Here is a 19,535-nt window from a genome sequence, read left to right as displayed (position 1 = left end):
CCCAGCTGCAAGGTTTTTTACTCGACACCTATATCGAACCGCTGCCCTGCGTATAGCCATAATAGCTACCGGCCGAATTGCCGGCTACTCTCCTACGTCACAGCATCCCCTGCTGCCCTGGGAAATATGCACAAACTTGTGTCTCAGAAATCGTTTCAAATTGATGCAAAGATCGTTCCAATGTATAGTTACTAAGAATTGTTTTGTTCATTCCACTAAAACTGCGGCTTTTTGTTATTTACCGACACTTTGTTTTGATCGGAGTGGGATGATAAACACTTCTGACAGAATATAAGTTCTTGTAATAAAAACTTCGCAGTGTTCGTCTCAGTATTAGTAATTTTGACCAATAAGATAGTGTGCGTTAGATTGGATGATGGTTTTCTGAATCAAAAGTGATCGAGTCGATGATTGGGCATATTTCGCCTCATCCCACGAATAATCTTCGGTTTACTCGAGGGCAGAAGCGTGCATACAACTGACCCTGGTATTGAGGGTGGCTGAACACATTCAGCTTGGACATGACTGTTATAATCCTAGGTAGCTCAGCTCCTAAATCCGGAATATATAGGCCTACAGCTAGGCTAAATATATATCAAATCACAGTTGAGCACTCACTATTTGCCTTAAGTTGCGCTGTTGAATATTACCACTATATATATATACGTTATAGCCATAAGAAAAATTCGCTTCCAATTAACTCTTGGCCGCCAATACCGGTACAACTAACTCGGACATGAGTGTGATACTCCAAGGGACTTCAGCTTAAACCCGGGATGTACAGGCCTAGAGGAGACAAGACCACTAATGAATATTCATAGGTTGGAGGGTCGAGGCCTATCAATTAGACGAGTGCATGTTTTTTACTCTCAAGTACATATTTGAAGAGGTATTGAAAAAATATTTGCTGTGGCAAGTCTACAGATATAAAGAAATTATTTGATGAAAAAATTAATTTCGAATTTTGCTAATTGGGTAATAGGGGGCGTGTTTTGAGTTTTTTTCTGCCAGCTGGCTGAAAACAGTGGAAATATCAAAGTCTGTCTAATTTGTCGATTATAAAAATATTTCCGTGGTCAATCACCAATTTCCATCGCACCAGTTACTCGCAAGACTAACCCGTATATCATATCCGAATTTCAGTTTCACTACTTGACGCATTCTTTGATGCGTAGCGGTCAAACATTGACAATTTAACTGCTAAAAGGCTTAAAAAATCAATTGTGGTCTTGTCTCAGAGCTCGGGTAATAATCAAATCAAGATCATGATGAAGGAGATGTTTCACTGACTCCCTAATAAACGCATTAAATAACTGCGACATGCATTCGGTTTAAGGACAGCCTTATTCAATGACAGTTTTGAAGTTATCAGAAATTTAGTTAATGAATCGATTGTGAATTAGGAAATCGAAGAACTTCAGATTGCCATAAAACGGGCGGCTCAGTGATCGAGTCAAGCACATCGACGCATATTCAAGACGATGAAGCGTCCACATTTCGGGTGTTTGAGGAAGATCAAAACAAAAACACCGACAACATTGTCTTGAAAGAACCCGAGACCTTGGTGTAGAGATGTTGACCCTTTTTCACCTTTGGCATCATTATAAAACATTTCCTTTGAGCGTTTCTGTAATTTAACAGTGTGTTTTGCCTTGGATGTAAATTTTAGGAGTTGACCATCCATATTTAAGAGTTAATGTCATTTGGGTCCCATTTCTGCATCTTTTCCTTTTTAACCCTGTCCAGCCTCACTTTCATCCCTTGGAATCTAATTGTTCAAGTTAGTTCTGCAACGTTTCATCAATATTTAATAAGTCTGCTATTTGGATTATCAAAGTGTGAATATGGATTCTAACCAGTCAAAATACCAGGTAATTATCTGGTCGCTTTTTCTAAGTCATAGTTTAATTCCATCCGTGTCTATACAAATTTTATTCGAGCTGTTTTAAGGTTCTTTGGCGTCTAGTAAAATTTAAGTGCTCCATGGAAGATGTACAACCTCTTGTTTACCATGTAGTTTACACTACGGGTCAATGACCTTGGACCAGGGAAATTGTCTACGAACGTGGTAGGCCACTAGATCGAGTAGTATTTGAATATTATAGAAACGCTTGGAGAGTAGCAGTCAATGACGGAATGGGTGTAAGTTAAGTAAACACAATGCCAGCAGATCCAGGAAATAAACAGGTCAACCACACTGTGCATATCGTCGAGCGAACAGATGTAAACACGCAGCAAAGAAAACAGCAGAATTCAGTCAGAGGGCTATTCAGCGGGGCAACCCCGCATGGGTCCAGTTTCGTCATCAACCTGAACACACATTACTACAACTGTCACCTACTACCTTTCGCAAATACGTGTATTTGCAGACTGAAATCTCAAATGTTTAACTAAACTGAGAAATTTGCTTACCAACAAATTTGATGGGCCCCAGGATTGGGGAGGAAGCAGTGGTGCCTGATGATGGTATCCATATGCGTAGACGGGGAGGGGGTTATGACGAGAGCGGAGAAGGTGTGTACAGGGGGAGGGTGGGAAAATGAGGGGATAGGTGCGTATGAACTAAATGGACGGTGCCTTATAGAGAAGGAAAACCAGCACGAAATGTAGATGCGATAACCTCATCGGGAGACAAGACCACTAATGAATATTCATAGGTTGGAGGGTCGAGGCCTATCAATTAGACGAGTGCATGTTTTTAACTCTCAAGTACATATTTGGAGAGGTATTGAAAAAAATTTTCTTGTGCCAAGTCAACAGATATAAAGAAATTATTTGATGAAAAAGTTAATTTCGAATTTTGCAAATTTGGTAATAGGGGGCGTGTTTTGAGATTTTTCTGCCAGTTGGCTGAAAAGAGTGGAAATATCAATCAATGTCTGTCTAATTTGTCGATTATCAAAAAATTTCCGTGCTCAACTACCAGTTTATTTTTCACCATTTACTTGCTCGACTGTCAAGAATATCATATCAAAATTTCAGATTCACAACCCCACGCAGTATTTGATGCGTCGCGGTCAAACATTGACAATTTAACTGCTAAAAGGCTTAAAAAATCAATTATGGTCTTGTCTCTCGGGAACCAATCTATCAATGGTCTGCCCGTGGCTTCATATGTGCATGCGTGAACCGAGTAAGCCGAGTTATAAGCCGAAACAACTGTTTTGTATGAAAATGCTAACACTCGGATTTAACTCGGGCTTAAGTGATGTCATCGAATCGAACTCGTGTTACGTGACGTCACCAAAACGGGCGTGGCCTAGTTGTAGTGATTGACTGAATCGCTTAGGAGATTTTCCAAAAAATCAGAAAATCGGAGCATAAAAACGCTTCAAAGTCATCGAAATGATCCGATTTTTTGATTTATTTGATTTATTTGGTTTATTTGGTTTTATTTGATTTTTGGTTTATTAGCTGTTTTGGAGAACACTCGCAATAATGTTTGTGGAATTTGAACAGAAAGAAAGAAACCAGAACATGAGTGATATCAATATGGTCCCCAGACTGTGAGTCCGGTGCCCATAAATATGGAAACCCACGAGACCGCATGCAGGTCGAGTGGGTTTCCGTGGAACAAGACAACTACCCGTGTGATATTTCCACTCAAAACAAACACTCTGAATTCTTATTATATCAAATTACAGTTGAGCATTCACTATTTGCTATACGTTGCGCTTAATCAAATTTGGAGTTATATTACATCAGTCTGTATATGTATATTTGTAATAGCTATAAGAAATCTTCGCTCCCAATTAACTCTTGGACGCCAATACCGTTACAACTAAAACGGACATGAGTGTGATTCTCATATTTCCAGATGAACACAACCACATTTCGTTGAAAGTCATCAAAAACACAATGTTCCAACTTAATTGCGCTGTCACATTATGACGAACAGTAGTAATTCATGTATGTGAACTTTTATAAGGCAGCTGGTGAAAATTCACATACGCTGGCATTAAGTAGTGCTATACGTCATCATATTGTGACAGCGCCAGCGTGCTTTCAAATACCCAGCACAATGACATCTTGTGGTGCACTATCAAGATTAAAATTGAAGTGGAGTACGACTAGTTCGCTCTTTATTCTTCATGAAAAACATTTAGTGAGTTTTATATGGACGTTCGAAGTTGAAGAACCAGCAGGCACCATCTACAGATAATGAGATGCTGCTCAAATTTAGTTAGGTGATGTCATAGCGTGTATTCCGATTGAATGAATTGTTTTCACATTTAATTATCTTTTAAAGTTCTCATCAGGACACAATAAAACGCTCGATGAGTATCTCACAATTATTATTAAATTGTTAAATTTTCTTTGATCACATTCTATTAATATCCAAGTTAAATGTTATGTAACCAGATGCTTACCACGTTACATAATGGCCATATGTTGAGTATCAGATAATTTCTCCCATGATGGGGTTCGTCATCTGCTTTCAGATAAAACCCGAAGTGTTTTGAAATGTTGATAATGTTTGCCAACATAACTAAATTTCTTTATTATCCCTGTTATGCAACATAATCCTGCCATGATGTAATCAATTCATGCAGTTTTGGATATGAGCGACTCATTCATAATTGTATATTCTACACATGTGGTAAATGTCATAATGGTATGTGAAGTACATAACTAGTATTTCAAGAATTACATTGGAACAATTGTTATGACTATTATCTAGAAGTCTAATTTTTTTATGAGCCTTGCTGAATCTTTAACCTTGACCTCTCATAACTTTTCAATTTCTAAGATATGTTCATGAAAAAAATGCATTATATTAACCCAATTGTTTTTGGTCGTTTTTTATGCAGAATAAAATCCCATTTAACATTTGCACTGTGCTAAATGCCCTTTAATGTGTACAACTTACACCATACCTACCGCAAACTCATATCAGCGTGCACCAGCGTATTGATGAAAATTCACATAAGTTGGCATAGGTTCAGCTATGCGTCACAGCGTGACAGCCCAAAAAGTGAATAACTTTTTACTTTCCTAGGACAGGCCAACACGACAAGCTGGATGTCTGCCTGATACTCGGCAAGCATGGACAATCAATTCTCCAGAGTGGCCATTTTCTCTTTCATTCATATACCATCTGTGAGATGAATCAGTTGCAACAGAAAAGCTGTCCTTCCTTCATACATTTTTGAGGACTATTTAAAGGGTTTTGGAATAATTCTGAATATCACTTAATACGAACATTTCTTTCGTACATGTCTCGTACAAACGCTCAATTACTTAATCTCTGACAAACACAGCTAGTACAGGAGCCCAAGCACCAATGTACACGTAAATCTTGAGCGGTTGGATTTAGACCGTATATATGTATTACACACAGATAGTAACATTAGATAAGCATGTTTTATTTGTTTTTAAGTGGCAGTATGGTTGGAAATGACTTGTTTATGTATTTTGCCTTGATTTCCTAAGAAACCAAAGCGTGATTTTCTATAACATATCAAGGGGGCATTTAAAAACCTGCTTATCTCACTCCGAGGCACCATGTTTCTATCTTTATAGGGTCTAAATTCAACCGTTCAAGATTTAAGTGTACATCGATCCTTGTGCTCCTGTAAAGAGCTCCCATTCGTGGTCCAATGATGAAGACATTAACACAAATGCTAACCCCTCTATCTCCTACAGTCGGTCTACGTCGCCCACCACTGGAAAAATTTAAGAATTTGGTTTCTATGGTCAGGTAGGCGTACTTTATCCCACAACATATTCAAATCATTTGTAGCCTGTATGTTAAATAAAAGTCGCTCAGCTCCCGGACTCTAACGTTTGAGTTCATGACCATGATTTCATGCTCATCATGCAGTGCATGTCAGTGTTGATGTATCAATTGTTTTGCAAGAGACATGTTATTGGGAATATCTGAAAGCTGGAGCGCTCAATTGGTTGATAACAAGAAAATACGCATTTTACTGCTGATGCCGACTTATGTGTAAACTGAACTTGGGATGTGCGTCAGCCGTGTGTTGAAATGCCGCCCAGTGATAGTTGATGCGTTTTTCGCTCACTTCGGCATGATTCAATATTATTCGATATATTTCAAAAGCGCAATGGTTGACCCCCCTCGATTTTATTTTTTTTGGTTTTTGATGGGTAGCTCAAGCAACTGTCTTTCACGGGATTGGTCACTGTACGAGTTGAATATCCAGAAATGTAGAATTTTTCCGTGATTTTTCCGGTTAAATTGGCAAAATATCCACAGTGGTTGGGGAATAGAGAAAGGAGCCAATGCGACACTTATGATTTATTAAAAGTAACAAAACACCAGATTTAACATCCTGCAGAAAGAGGAGAAATCAGGTGTTTCCAATGAGATACAACACGAAGTGGTTGTCCTCATGCAAACACCTTGGAAACGCATTTTAACATAGATTATACCTCCTGTTAACGGGACGCGTCCATATCGCACACATTCGGGAAAAACTCTCTAACATGTCAAACGATACCTGATGTAACAAAGGACTACAATGAAAATGACGCAAAAGCCATGAAAGGGGAAGTGTCTTTCATCAGTTACAGTCGGGATTACACGAGATTATTCATCGTGTGATTAAGATATTTAAACTACATGGGCGTTTCACTCTCCTAGGTAATGCGATATTTGCTTCATACCTTTTGCACGTTTTTCGTTCAACTCGAGTCAAAATAGAGGACACCCAACTTACCTCTTCATTATGAGCGTTGTGAAAATCATGCGCAGACGTCGAAACATTATGGTATTTGATCCCATCATTCTTCTCATATTTTGGAGGAGCCGAATGTTCATTGAACCGGGCTTCCCTTGATGAATCATCCTGGAAAATATGAAGACACTACTGAGTCTAGGCACGCGAAAACTCGATCCAGAGTTTTGTATGTGAATAGATGTTAATATGGTAAAATATCAAATCAAGATCAAATTGTATGACCGTGTCTCAAATGCTGATTCATGGAGGTGATTAGACAAGAGAGTTAAAGGTCCAAGTGCTGATGAGAAAGAAGCTTGCGATGGACTCTTATTTTGACCGCTGTCTAAAGTTTGAGTCACTTGACCAATAACCTCAAATTGCACATAAACCTAATGGCACGCAAATAAAATGCAACCCATCTTTGGTGAGGAACACTCTCTAAAGAAAATACCCTCCAAGTGCCGTGTGAGTTCAGATGACGTATCTACGTTCTGAATGAAATTTAAAAAACTAAAAAGGTCAACCACACTCTGCATAATGTACAGCGAACAGTTGTAAACACGCAGCAAAGAAAACAGCAGAATTCAGTCGCAGGGCTATTCAGCGGGGCAACACTGCATGGGTGCGGTTTCGTCATCAACCTGAACACACATTACTACAACTATCACTTACCACCTTTCGCAAATACGTGTATTTGCTGACTGAAATCTCGAATGTATGAATTCGGAAACCCCCGAGATCGCATGCAGGTCGAGTGGGTTTCCTTGGGCCAATACAACTACTCGTGTGATATTTCCACTCGAAACACACACTCGCTTTGTAAATTCTTATTATATCAAATCACAGTTGAGCACTCACTCTTTGCTATACGTTGCGCTTTATAAAATTTGGAGTTATATTACATCAGTCTGTACATGTTATATTACATCAGTCTGTACAGTTGTAAACACGCAGCAAAGAAAACAGCAGAATTCAGTCGCAGGGCTATTCAGCGGGGCAACACTGCATGGGTGCGGTTTCGTCATCAACCTGAACACACATTACTACAACTATCACTTACCACCTTTCGCAAATACGTGTATTTGCTGACTGAAATCTCGAATGTATGAATTCGGAAACCCCCGAGATCGCATGCAGGTCGAGTGGGTTTCCTTGGGCCAATACAACTACTCGTGTGATATTTCCACTCGAAACACACACTCGCTTTGTAAATTCTTATTATATCAAATCACAGTTGAGCACTCACTCTTTGCTATACGTTGCGCTTTATAAAATTTGGAGTTATATTACATCAGTCTGTACATGTATATTTGTAATAGCCATAAGAAATATTCGCTTCAACTTAACTCTTGGGCGCCAATACCGTTGCAACTAACTCGGACATGAGTGTGAATCTCATATTTCCAGATGAACACTACAACAACACTTCGTTGAAAGTCATCAAAAACACAATTTCCCAACTTAATGGCACTGTCACATTATGACGTACAGTAGTAATTCATGTATGAGAAATGTTATTAGCCTGTTGGTGAAAATGCACATACGTCGGCATATAGTACTGCTGTACGTCATATTGAGACAGCGCAAACGTGCTTTCAAATTCCAAGCACAATGACCAATTGTGGTGCACTTGATTAGGATTAATGGAAGTGGAGTAGGTCCTGGACTAAATTGCTCTTTGTTTGATGAAAAAAATATAGAAAATTGGGGTAGTTATATATGGGCGTTCAAAGTTGGAGATCCAGCAGGCATCATTGGGAAAAAAACTGGTCTACGGATAAAGAGATGCTGCTTAGATTTAGTTTAGTGATGTCATAGCGTGTGTTCCGATATAATGTAATTTTTCATATCTGAATATCTTTTGAAGTTTTCATCAGAACACAATAAAACATACAATGTATGTTAAATGAGTATCTTACAATTATCATTAAATTGTTAAATTGTTAAAATTTCTTTTATCAACTTCTACTAATATCCCATTTATTGTTATGTAACCATATGTTGAGTATATCAGATATTTTTTCCAGGATGGGTTCGTTATAAGGTTTCAAATGAAAAGCCGAAGTGTTTGTTTTGAAATGTTGATAATGTTAGCCAACATAACAGCATTTCTTTATTATCCCTGTTATTATGCAACATAATCATGTTGTGATGTAATCGATTTATGCAGTTTTGGATATGAGAGACTCATTCCCACATGTCATAATTGTATACTCTACGCATGTGATAAATTTAATAATTGTATGTGAAGTACGTTGCCAGTATTTCAAGAATTAAATATGTCATTAAATTGGAGTACATGTTATGACATCATATCATAACATTACCTAGCAGTCCAATTTAATGAGCATTGCCGAATCTTTAACTTTGACCGCTCATAACGTTTTCAATTTTTGAGATATTTTCATGAAATAAAAAGCATTTAATTAACCCTAATGTTTTTAGTCGTTTTAAATGAAGAATAAAATCCCATTGAATATTTGCATTAGGCTTAATACCCTTTAATGTGTACAACTTATACCAAGCCAATCACAAACATATATCAGCGTGCATCATCGTGTTCATAAAAATTCAGATGAGTTGGCATAAGTTCAGCTATGCATCACATTGTGACAGCCCCGAAAGTGAACAACTTTTTCCTTTCCTAGGACAGGCCAACACGACAAGCTGGAAGCCTGCCTGATACTCGGCAAGCATGGACAATCAATTCTCCAGAGTGGCCATTTTCTCTTTCATTCATATACCATCTGTGAGATGAATAAGTTGCAACAGAAAAGCTGTCCTTCCTTCATACATTTTTGAGGACTATTTGAAGGGTTTTGGAATAATTCTGAATATCACTTAATACGAACATTTCTTTCGTACATGTCTCGTACAAACGCTCAATTACTTAATCTCTGCCAAACACAGCTAGTAAAGGAGCCCAAGCACCAATGTACACGTAAATCTTGAGCGGTTGGATTTAGACCCTATATATATATTACACACAGATAGAAACATTAGATAAGCATGTTTTATTTGTTCTTAAGTGGCAGTATGGTTGGAAATGACTTGTTTATGTATTTTGCCTTGATTTCCTAAGAAACCAAAGCGTGATTTTCTATAACATATCAAGGGGGCATTTAAAAACCTGCTTATCTCACTCCGAGGCACCATGTTTCTATCTTTATAGGGTCTAAATTCAACCGTTCAAGATTTAAGTGTACATCGATCCTTGTGCTCCTGTAAAGAGCTCCCATTCGTGGTCCAATGATGAAGACATTAACACAAATGCTAACCCCTCTATCTCCTACAGTCGGTCTACGTCGCCCACCACTGGAAAAATTTAAGAATTTGGTTTCTATGGTCAGGTAGGCGTACTTTATCCCACAACATATTCAAATCATTTGTAGCCTGTATGTTAAATAAAAGTCGCTCAGCTCCCGGACTCTAACTTTTGAGTTCATGACGATGATGTCATGCTCATCATGCAGTGCATGTCAGTGTTGATGTATCAATTGTTTTGCTAGAGACGTGTTATTGGGAATATCTGAAAGCTGGAGCGCTCAATTGGTTGATAACAAGAAAATACGCATTTTACTGCTGATGCCGACTTATGTGTAAACTGAACTTGGGATGTGCGTCAGCCGTGTGTTGAAATGCCGTCCAGTGATAGTTGATGCGTTTTTCGCTCACTTGGGCATGATTCAAAATATAATTCGATATATTTCAAAAGCGCAATGGTTGACCCCCCTCGATTTTATATTATTTGGTTTTTGATGGGTAGCTCAAGCTACTTTCTTTCACGGGATTGGTCACTGTACGAGTTGAATATCCAGAAATGTAGAATTTTTCCGTGATTTTTCCGGTTAAATTGGCAAAATATCCACAGTGGTTGGGGAACAGAGAAAGGAGCCAATGCGACACTTATGATTTATTCAAAGTAATAAAACCCCAGATTTAACATCCTGCAGAAAGAGGGGAAATCAGGTGTTTCCAATGAGATACAACACGAAGTGGTTGTCCTCATGCAAACACCTTGGAAACGCATTTTAACATAGATTATACGTCTTGTTAACGGGAAAAACTCTCTAGCATGTCAAACGATACCTGATGTAACAAAGGACTACAATGAAAATGACGCAAAAGGCATTAAAGGGGAAGTGTCTTTCATCAGTTAGAGTCGGGATTACACGAGATTATTCCTCGTGTGATTAAGATATTTAAATTACATGGCGTATCACTCTCCTAGGTAATGCGATATTTGCTTCATACATTTTGCACGTTTTTCGTCCAACTCGAGTCAAAATAGAGGACACCCAACTTACCTCTTCATTATGAGCGTTGTGAAAATCATGCGCAGATGTCGAAACTTTATGGTATTTGATCCCATCATTCTTCTCATATTTTGGAGGAGCCGAATGTTCATGGAACCGGGCTTCCCTTGATGAATAATACTGAAAAATATAAAGACACTACTGAGTCTAGGCACGCGCAAACTCGATCCAGAGTTTTGTATGTGAATAGATGTTAATATGTTAAAATATCAAATCAAGATCAAATTGTATGACCGTGTCTCAAATGCTGATTTATGGAGGTGATTAGACAAGATAGGATAAAGGTCCAAGTGCTGATGAGAAATAAGCTTGCGATGGACTCTTATTTTGGCCGGTGTCTAAAGTTTGAGTCACTTTACCAATAACCTTAAATTGACATAAACGTAATGGCACGCAAATAAAATGCAACCCATCTTGGGTGAGGAACACTCTCTAAAGAAAATACCCTCCAAGTGCCGTGTGAGTGTAGATGACGTATCTACGTTCTGAATGAAATTATAAAAAATAAAAAGGTCAACCACACTCTGCATAATGTACAGCAAACAGTTGTGAACACGCAGCAAAGAAAACAGCAGAATTCAGTCGCAGGGCTATTCAGCGGGGCAACACTGCATGGGTGCGGTTTCGACATATTACATCAGTCTGTACATGTATATTTGTAATAGCCATAAGAAATATTCGCTTCCACTTAACTCTTGGGCGCCAATACCGTTGCAACTAACTCGGACATGAGTGTGAATCTCATATTTCCAGATGAACACCACAACAACACTTCGTTGAAAGTCATCGAAAACACAATTTCCTAACTTAATGGCGCTGTCACATTATGACGTACAGTAGTAATTCATGTATGAGAAATGTTATTAGCCTGTTGGTGAAAATTCACATACGTCGGCATATAGTTATTACTGATGTACGTCATATTGAGACAGCGCAAACGTGCTTTCAAATTCCAAGCACAATGACCAATTGTGGTGCACTTGATTAGGATTAATGGAAGTGGAGTAGGACTAAATTGCTCTTTATTTCATGAAAAAAATATAGAAAATTGGGGGAGTTATATATGGGCGTTCAAAGTTGGAGATCCAGCAGGCATCATTGGGAAAAACTGGTCTACGGATAAAGAGATGCTGCTTAGATTTAGTTTAGTGATGTCATAGCGTGTATTCTGATATAATGAAATTTTTCATATCTGAATATCTTTTGAAATTTTCATCAGAACACAATAAAACATACAATGTATGTTCAATGAGTATCTTACAATTATCATTAAATTGTTAATATTTCTTTTATCAACTTCTACTAATATCCCATTCATTGTTTAAGGAATTGAACCCGAGGCGGAGGACCTTGGTTGAGTTACCAAGACACTCTCGGGTGGAGCTAAAATACAGTCCAAACCCGAGCCGACAGGCGAGGGTTTGGACGAAATTTTAGCTCCACCCGAGAGTGTCTTGGTAACTCAACCAAGATCCGAAGCCGAGGGTTCAATTTCTATTCTAAAATACCTCAAACTTAAAAAGATAGGCCACGAAAATAACTTGAATATGTGGGAATTTGGCAAATTCCATCCATCGCCGGCCCGGCTGGAGCGCCGGTAGCGCCGTTGTTTACATTATGTTACGGCAACGTTGCAGAAAATGAGACATGTACATTTTGTACAGCGCGCATAGGAAGTCCGCATCGGCTCGCTCAAAGTGATGCTAAAATCCGCGCAAATGGGCTATTTGGAGCGTTTTTCTCGGCAAATATGTGTAGTGCTCATTAAAAAACTTAGGGTGGTTGATGCTTCCTTGACTGATTTGTGTTTGAAGCAGTGTTTTGAGAGCCTCACACTTCTGAAGTGAGCTGAAATTCCATTGACGTGAGGTGTGCATGGTTTCCACATTTTAGTGCAACCCGAGGGAACTTTGGTAGAGCATCTTGGTTGCGTGTCCAAAACACTCCGCTCTCAGAACGAGGCTTATGCATTTTCCATTTAAAAGTTGACTTTACGGTACCAAGGTATTTTAGAATATGTAACCATATGTTGAGTATATCAGATATTTTTTCTAGGATGGGTTCGTTATAAGGTTTCAAATAAAAACCGAAGTGTTTGTTTTGAAATGTTGATAATGTTAGCCAACATAACAGCATTTCTTCATTATCCCTGTTATTATGCAACATAATCATGTTATGACGTAATCGATTTATGCAGTTTTGGATATGAGAGACTCATTCATACATGTCATAATTGTATACTCTACGCATGTGATAAATTTAATAATTGTATGTGAAGTACGTTGCCAGTATTTCAAGAATTAAATATCTCATTAAATTTGAGTACATGCTATGACATCAAATCATATCATAATCTAGCAGTCCCATCTTTAATGAGCCTTACCGAATCTTTTACTTTGACCAATCATAACGTTATCAATTTTTGAGATATTTTCATGAATAATTAACCCTACTGTTTTTGGTCATTTTGAATGAAGAATAAAATCTCATTTAACATTTGCATTGTGCTTAATACGCTTTAATTTGTACAACTTACACCAAACCTTTTGCAAATTCATATCAGCGTGCACCAATTCACAAGAGTTGGTATAAGTTCAGCTATGCGTCAAAGTGTGACAGCTCTAAAAGTGAATAACTTTTTCCTTTCCTAGGACAGGCCAACATGACAAGCTGGAAGCCTGTCTGATACTCGGCAAGCATGGAGCATCAATTCTCCAGAGTGTCCATTTTCTCTTTCAATCATATACAATCTGGGAGATATAAAAGTTGCAATAGAAAAGCTGTGCTTCCTTCATATATTTTGAGGACTATTTGAAGGGTTTTGGAATAATTCTGAATATCACTTAATACGAACATTTCTTTCGTACATGTCTCAAGGGACAATATAAGGTTTTGAAGACGATCACCATGTTACAACAAAGAAAGACATCGAGGCCACGATAGACAGACATAGGGAGTGTTTCTCAAAGGAAAACAAAGACATGTCGAAATATAGAAGGAAAGAAAACATTTTGTACTAGTGTCAGAAAGACAAAGAAAATCACCAGAGTTCCTAAAAGCTAATGTTTCGAAGTAAAATCTACAACTCTGGCTGAAAACAACACCTATCGGTGAAGATCAGAGGAAAGACTGACCATAGATGACAAACACTTAATTACTTAATCACTGAAAAACACCGCTAGAACAGGAGCCTAAGCACCAATGTACACGTACATCTTGAACGCTTGGATTTAGACCCTAATAATGTATTACCAACAGATAGATGTTTCTATTTGTTAGTAATACAATAAATCAGAAGTGCGAAATCAGATTCTCAATGAGTGAGTAGCTCATGTGATGTAGTCAGTAAGCCGGCCACGGGCCGTTGTCAGGCAAATTCTCCAACTACAATGACGTCATTTTGTCTAATTAGCATTATATTGGCGGCAGTATTGTTAAGATTGGTCGGTTTGGAAAATGCTTGTTTTCTCACTTTCTCCTGCAATCAACCACACAAAGCCAAACATAGTTGTCCAGTTCTAATATTCTGAAAGTGTCGGGCAAGGTTGCATAATTGAAAATGGCAGATGAGGTAATCAGTGAAATTGGCACGCTTTTATTTTGTGTTCGGTAGATAATCCCCCATTGATAAAGGTGTGTCATTTTATAATTGATCATCTATAGTGATCTATCTGTCATGTAGTCATTTTATGCTAGGTAACCATTGAGATGTGATGTTGGTTGGAACAGTGACAGAACATTCCCTTCTATTGTATTATTGAAACTGTTCAGATCTATCAGTACAGTTGAACAGTGCTATGCCTGAACGGTTGTGGAACTATTCCAGTCCACAAGCAACCCAATGGCTTGGGAGAAATGATCAAAAGGACGTTCGAAGGGATATGGCCTTATAAAGCAGCCTGTATTGTCGACTTCGGCACTGTCTCACGAGGATTGGGGTCCTTATCTGAGGGATTGCTGCCCTCAGTCCGCACGCAAACGGCTGAAAGATGCCCGACACCGTATTGACCGTTAGGATATGACACCATATCGTCCTGGTCGGGAATGGTTGATGGGCATCTGATTATTCCACTCTAAATGCCCAAAACTGAATCATACGAAACAAAAAAACTAGAGCAGTAATTAAAATTGTCACGTCGGATGACTGCACAGCCCAGGGCCAGCGTAATTGGGATATTCATTTTGCTAAACTGCAGACAGACTCAACCAAAATTTACATTTTTCAAAAAATAATTGTTTTCCTCCGAATTTCAGATTTAATACTTCGAATTTGTCGGCCTATCGCTGGTAAAATCTAAAACAGCAGTGAAAATGACATCACCTAGAACTTCTGCAACTTCAACCGTGTAATCAGACAAATGCTTATTTGATTTTGAAAAGATATATTACATAAATTACTTCATGATTATGTCATACCTTGACGTGGCATTTTGGAATTTTAGAACTGTTCTCTTCAGAGGATAACTCTATTAGGTTATCAGGGTCTTCGAAAATTGTAAGCCCATTGTTGCTGTTTTTAAATGTGTTGAACTCGGGCAATTATGCAAATGATGTCGACCGTTACCATATTTTGGAGCCAGGGTGCTTTTCGAGAGAAATTATACCTTTCTCACAGACCAGTAGCACCGTCTAACCTTTAGTCATGAAACTAGTAAAACTATTTGAAAATAATTGTTGGATTAACTTCTCATCTCCGACGACAATACTATGTGGTCTGAGTTGTCAAAAATTGACGTGCACATCATACATGCAAAAATAAGGAGGATGGGCCAAAGAGAAACAGAAAACTAGGCATCTTAGAGAGAGAGGGGAACCTGAATGTGTATTAGCTACCATGTCAAGTTCTTCAACAAAGTTCTTCAGGAAGTCAGAAATCAGAAAGATGTGCTCATTTTACAGTGAGATAGCTTGTTCAAATTTGTCTTCAGAAACGTATGTCTGCCTTTAGAGTGAGTTGAGTTAACCCTCTTACCGAGAATGACTCTGTGTATGGCATAACCTAGCGTGCCCGGCTATAGAGTTACAGTACATGCAGCAAATGTCCTTTTCATTAGCCAGGAGAAGTGGGAATAACTTATTGCTGTCACAGTTGTCTTCATGCAGATGACAGTTTTGGGATCAGATAAACGATTCTGCTATCTATTTGTGTACTCTACTCCTTCACTTGTACCAATACCTGAGAGTGGTGGCATCGACAATATTGAGGTTAGAGCACTGGGCTCATAATCAGGAGGTCGCGGGCTCAACTTTTAGAACATGTCGAATGATCATAGCTGTTTTATCTATGTGTTCTTGAACAAAGCACTACGCCCAGCTTGGTTCTCTCCACCAATGAGTCAATTGGAACCTGGACCCGGTTGTTCAAAGCCTGGTTAATTTAGCAACCGCTAAGTTTGGGGGGCCGCTGAACTTAGCGGTACCCAATCAGCGTTCCGCTAAAACTTGGTAGCACCCATTGACAAAACCCTTGAGGAAGCGGCCGCTAAGCCCAACGGAGCAACATTGGCAGCCGGTTAAGACAACGGTGGTTTAGCGGCCGCCAAGCCAGATAGCGGAGATTTACAGCCGGGCCCTGGATGGTAGAGATGACCAAATGGTAATATGACACATGAGAGCTGAATACCATCCTCAGCTTCAATGCTTTTCAATCGTCAATTATCGAGGTAATTCCCTGCGTTGAACCATCTTGACTGTGAAACTACCAGGTTAGTTTAGCGTAAATTCGGAATATACAGGCCTATTGCTGGGGTAATCATATATTGAACAGTTGAGCACTCGATCACTATTTGCTTTAAGTTGCTCTATATTAAGTTTGGAATATTACCTCTGTATTTTGAAATAACCATAAGAAATCTTCGCTCTCACTTAACTTTTGGGCTCCTTTACCGTTACAACTTCTTACGACGCCAGGACATCGTTTTAACACGGTCAATTGGCCGTAGAAGAGTGATGACCCAAGGCTACACCGTGAGCCGAAAGCTACACAGTTTCCTCTAATGCTGATTGGCAGCATTATTATCTGATTTGGCGGGAATTCAAGAAAAATCGCAATTCGATCTCGAGCTAGTTGAGAATGAAAATAAAATCTTGAATGTAACAACAACTTCGGAAAGTTTATTTCCAGCGATAAGAGGGTATATGTTTTCTTTTTTTCCTTTTAACCCCTACGGTGTTCGTTGGAATATTTTGAAATTCAAAAGTGAATATCCGATCGCGTTAATCGTAGAACTGACGATACATTTCAACACTGCCGTTATGTAGACAGATATATGCAAAGTTTCAGCAAAAATGTAGCCACGATGACTGTTATAACGTCATTTCAATTTGCTTCACCTACCAGTAAACATGAACGCCGTGCCCCTTTAAGAGCCTCTTCAATCTTTCTTTTTAAATCGGGTGTGATATTCTTATGATTACGATTCAATATGGACTCTACAAGGCAGCTACTGAGCATATTATGCAACAGAAAAGAGTGAAGAAAGAAACTAGAAAGCTTCAACCAAAATTATCTGAAAAATAACTCACTTTAAGCGCATGACGGCGTTTCACGTACACAGTAATGCCGATGCTTCCTATGACAATCAAAGTAAAAAGTAGTGCCAATACCACGAGTAGTGCCGATATCACTTTGTGCTGAGGTGGACTGGGAGTTACTGGAAAGAAAAAAATAAGTCATAAACAATTTAAGACATCAGTATCATTGAAGCTGATAGGCATGAATAAAAACCCTTGCGGCTCTGTGAGAAAACACAATCACCCGTCCACAATGTTTTGAACAACCGTCCGCCATGTTTCAAACACACTCAGTTATGATGTGTGCCAGCAGTAGTACCCAGTAGCGCTACTGTGTTCACTATTGTGCACCCATACTTGGAACTTGAAAATGAGTGACACTTCATCCATGCACCAAAATGACCATTGCGCCCTCGCGCGATCATGCCTTGAATCGGAAAAGTTCCTCATCAGACAACCTGCAATATCCCATGATTATCATACTACTAAATGACGATGGTTGGTGCTTTTTCGATTGTGTATCATTTTTAATATCTTTTGCATATGTTTTAAACGGGCAATTTATAAACGGCCACTTTATTAGGGAAATGGTAAGAATAATGTCCTATTCTTTCAGCAATGGGACCTTGTTGTCAGGTAATTTAGAATTGCACGCCTTTGTATGTTTTTTTGGTTCACTGATTGACATTGACATCTGATTGGGACGGATTCGATTCCGGTGCAAAATTTGCTTTCCTCCGCAGACGTGATGAAAACGTTCAAGCAGCATCGAATGGTGTACCTTTTGATGTAATTTGTATCATTTTCAGCTTTTTTTAATTACCAGACGAGTTTACTTTATCACCTACAAGTCTATTCATAAGATACATATTCGAGAAATAAGTAGGACACCATGTGATGATTAACACGGTGGATTTTCAAATGAGGGAACTTTTGCATCTCAGATCAGGGTTGTAACTTTTTTAAACCTGAGTGATCAATACAATTTCAAGTTGCTGTGCACTACTGCGTTCGGCAATCAATGAGTTTAAGATATTTATTTTACCAAGTAATTACTGAGATTTTTCTTAATGAAGAAATAGTACATAGAAATTACCAATTTCTTGTTAAAAAAAATATTGTCAATTATGTTCTTGCTAAGTTATAGCCAATTAATATCTTACCGATAATAATCTTAGTGACATTGTTTTCTTATAATTTCTTGCTAAGAAAAAAATTCCAACAATATTTTTCTTAAGATTTTTGCAATTTCAATCTTATTGGTATTTATCTTAGTAATAAATAAGTAATATATCACTAATCTAATTAGTAATTTGATAACAATATAATCAATAAGATTCAGGTCCCTGGTTAAACGCTGTCTCTATTGTTTTATGACTAGTTGGAGAATCTCCCGACCTTGTCCGAGTTTTCTTTTAAACCAATGATATTTGGAGAAACCTAATTAAAATCCCAATGTTGAATGGGGAAATGAGGTTATGAGGTGTGAACCAAACACCAAGAGTGAGCCTTGCTTCTCTCTGTTCACCCTTTGTGTGTCACACCTCAGTGCATCGGTGTAAGCCCGCTTTATGACCGGAATCGTTCAATATAACAGAACGATTCTGCCATGATGAAGACCTCGTAAAGAGAGTTTAATCGCATTGCGCGGGATGCCGAGGGAACATCGGGCGGCGGAATTCAAAAACAACAAAATGACAACAGCATAAAATTGTTTGCTTAGTACTGCCAGAGTCTTTCAAATATAAGAAATACTCTGGTACTATACCAAACCGTATCAACAACATTTCTATATTAAACTTTTATGACTTTATTTCAAGCTTCTGTCTATTGGAATCAAGCGACATATGCCTTCTATGTAATGTACGATTTATTTGCCCCTGGCGAGGAAAATTTAAGTTGATTTACGTTTGACCTTCGAATAGCTATTTGATTTTGGTAAGGAACAAAAAAGGTCTAACATCTTTTAAAATATTTCTATGCTAAAGCTTTCAGGATGCTTTACTGATTAAACATGTCA

At 38.4% G+C, this 19,535-nt stretch overlaps 1 protein-coding gene across 4 annotated transcripts in view; it reads right to left on the bottom strand.

The window, feature by feature from the left end:
- Window positions 1-19,535, bottom strand: part of LOC135502518 (uncharacterized) — a 476,607-nt gene that overhangs the window by 404,960 nt on the left and 52,112 nt on the right. For 3 of the 4 annotated variants that reach the window (XR_010449785.1, XM_064795434.1, XM_064795432.1), the window contains 3 exons: window positions 17,528-17,655; window positions 10,994-11,122; window positions 6,684-6,812 (listed from right to left, as the gene is read on the bottom strand). Coding sequence is in view for 3 of the 4 variants with exons in the window: in XM_064795434.1 (XP_064651504.1) it covers window positions 6,684-6,812; window positions 10,994-11,122; window positions 17,528-17,655 (386 nt within the window). In the remaining variant the exon portion in view is untranslated. The remainder of the gene's footprint in view (window positions 1-6,683; window positions 6,813-10,993; window positions 11,123-17,527; window positions 17,656-19,535) is intronic. The other variant, XM_064795433.1, reaches the window with a different exon arrangement.

Source organism: Lineus longissimus, chromosome 18, assembly GCF_910592395.1.
Source record: "Lineus longissimus chromosome 18, tnLinLong1.2, whole genome shotgun sequence".
In the NCBI taxonomy this organism is placed as follows: domain Eukaryota; kingdom Metazoa; phylum Nemertea; class Pilidiophora; order Heteronemertea; family Lineidae; genus Lineus; species Lineus longissimus.
The sequence above is the reverse complement of the archived record's forward strand: the minus strand, read 5'-3'. Positions and strand labels throughout refer to the sequence as shown.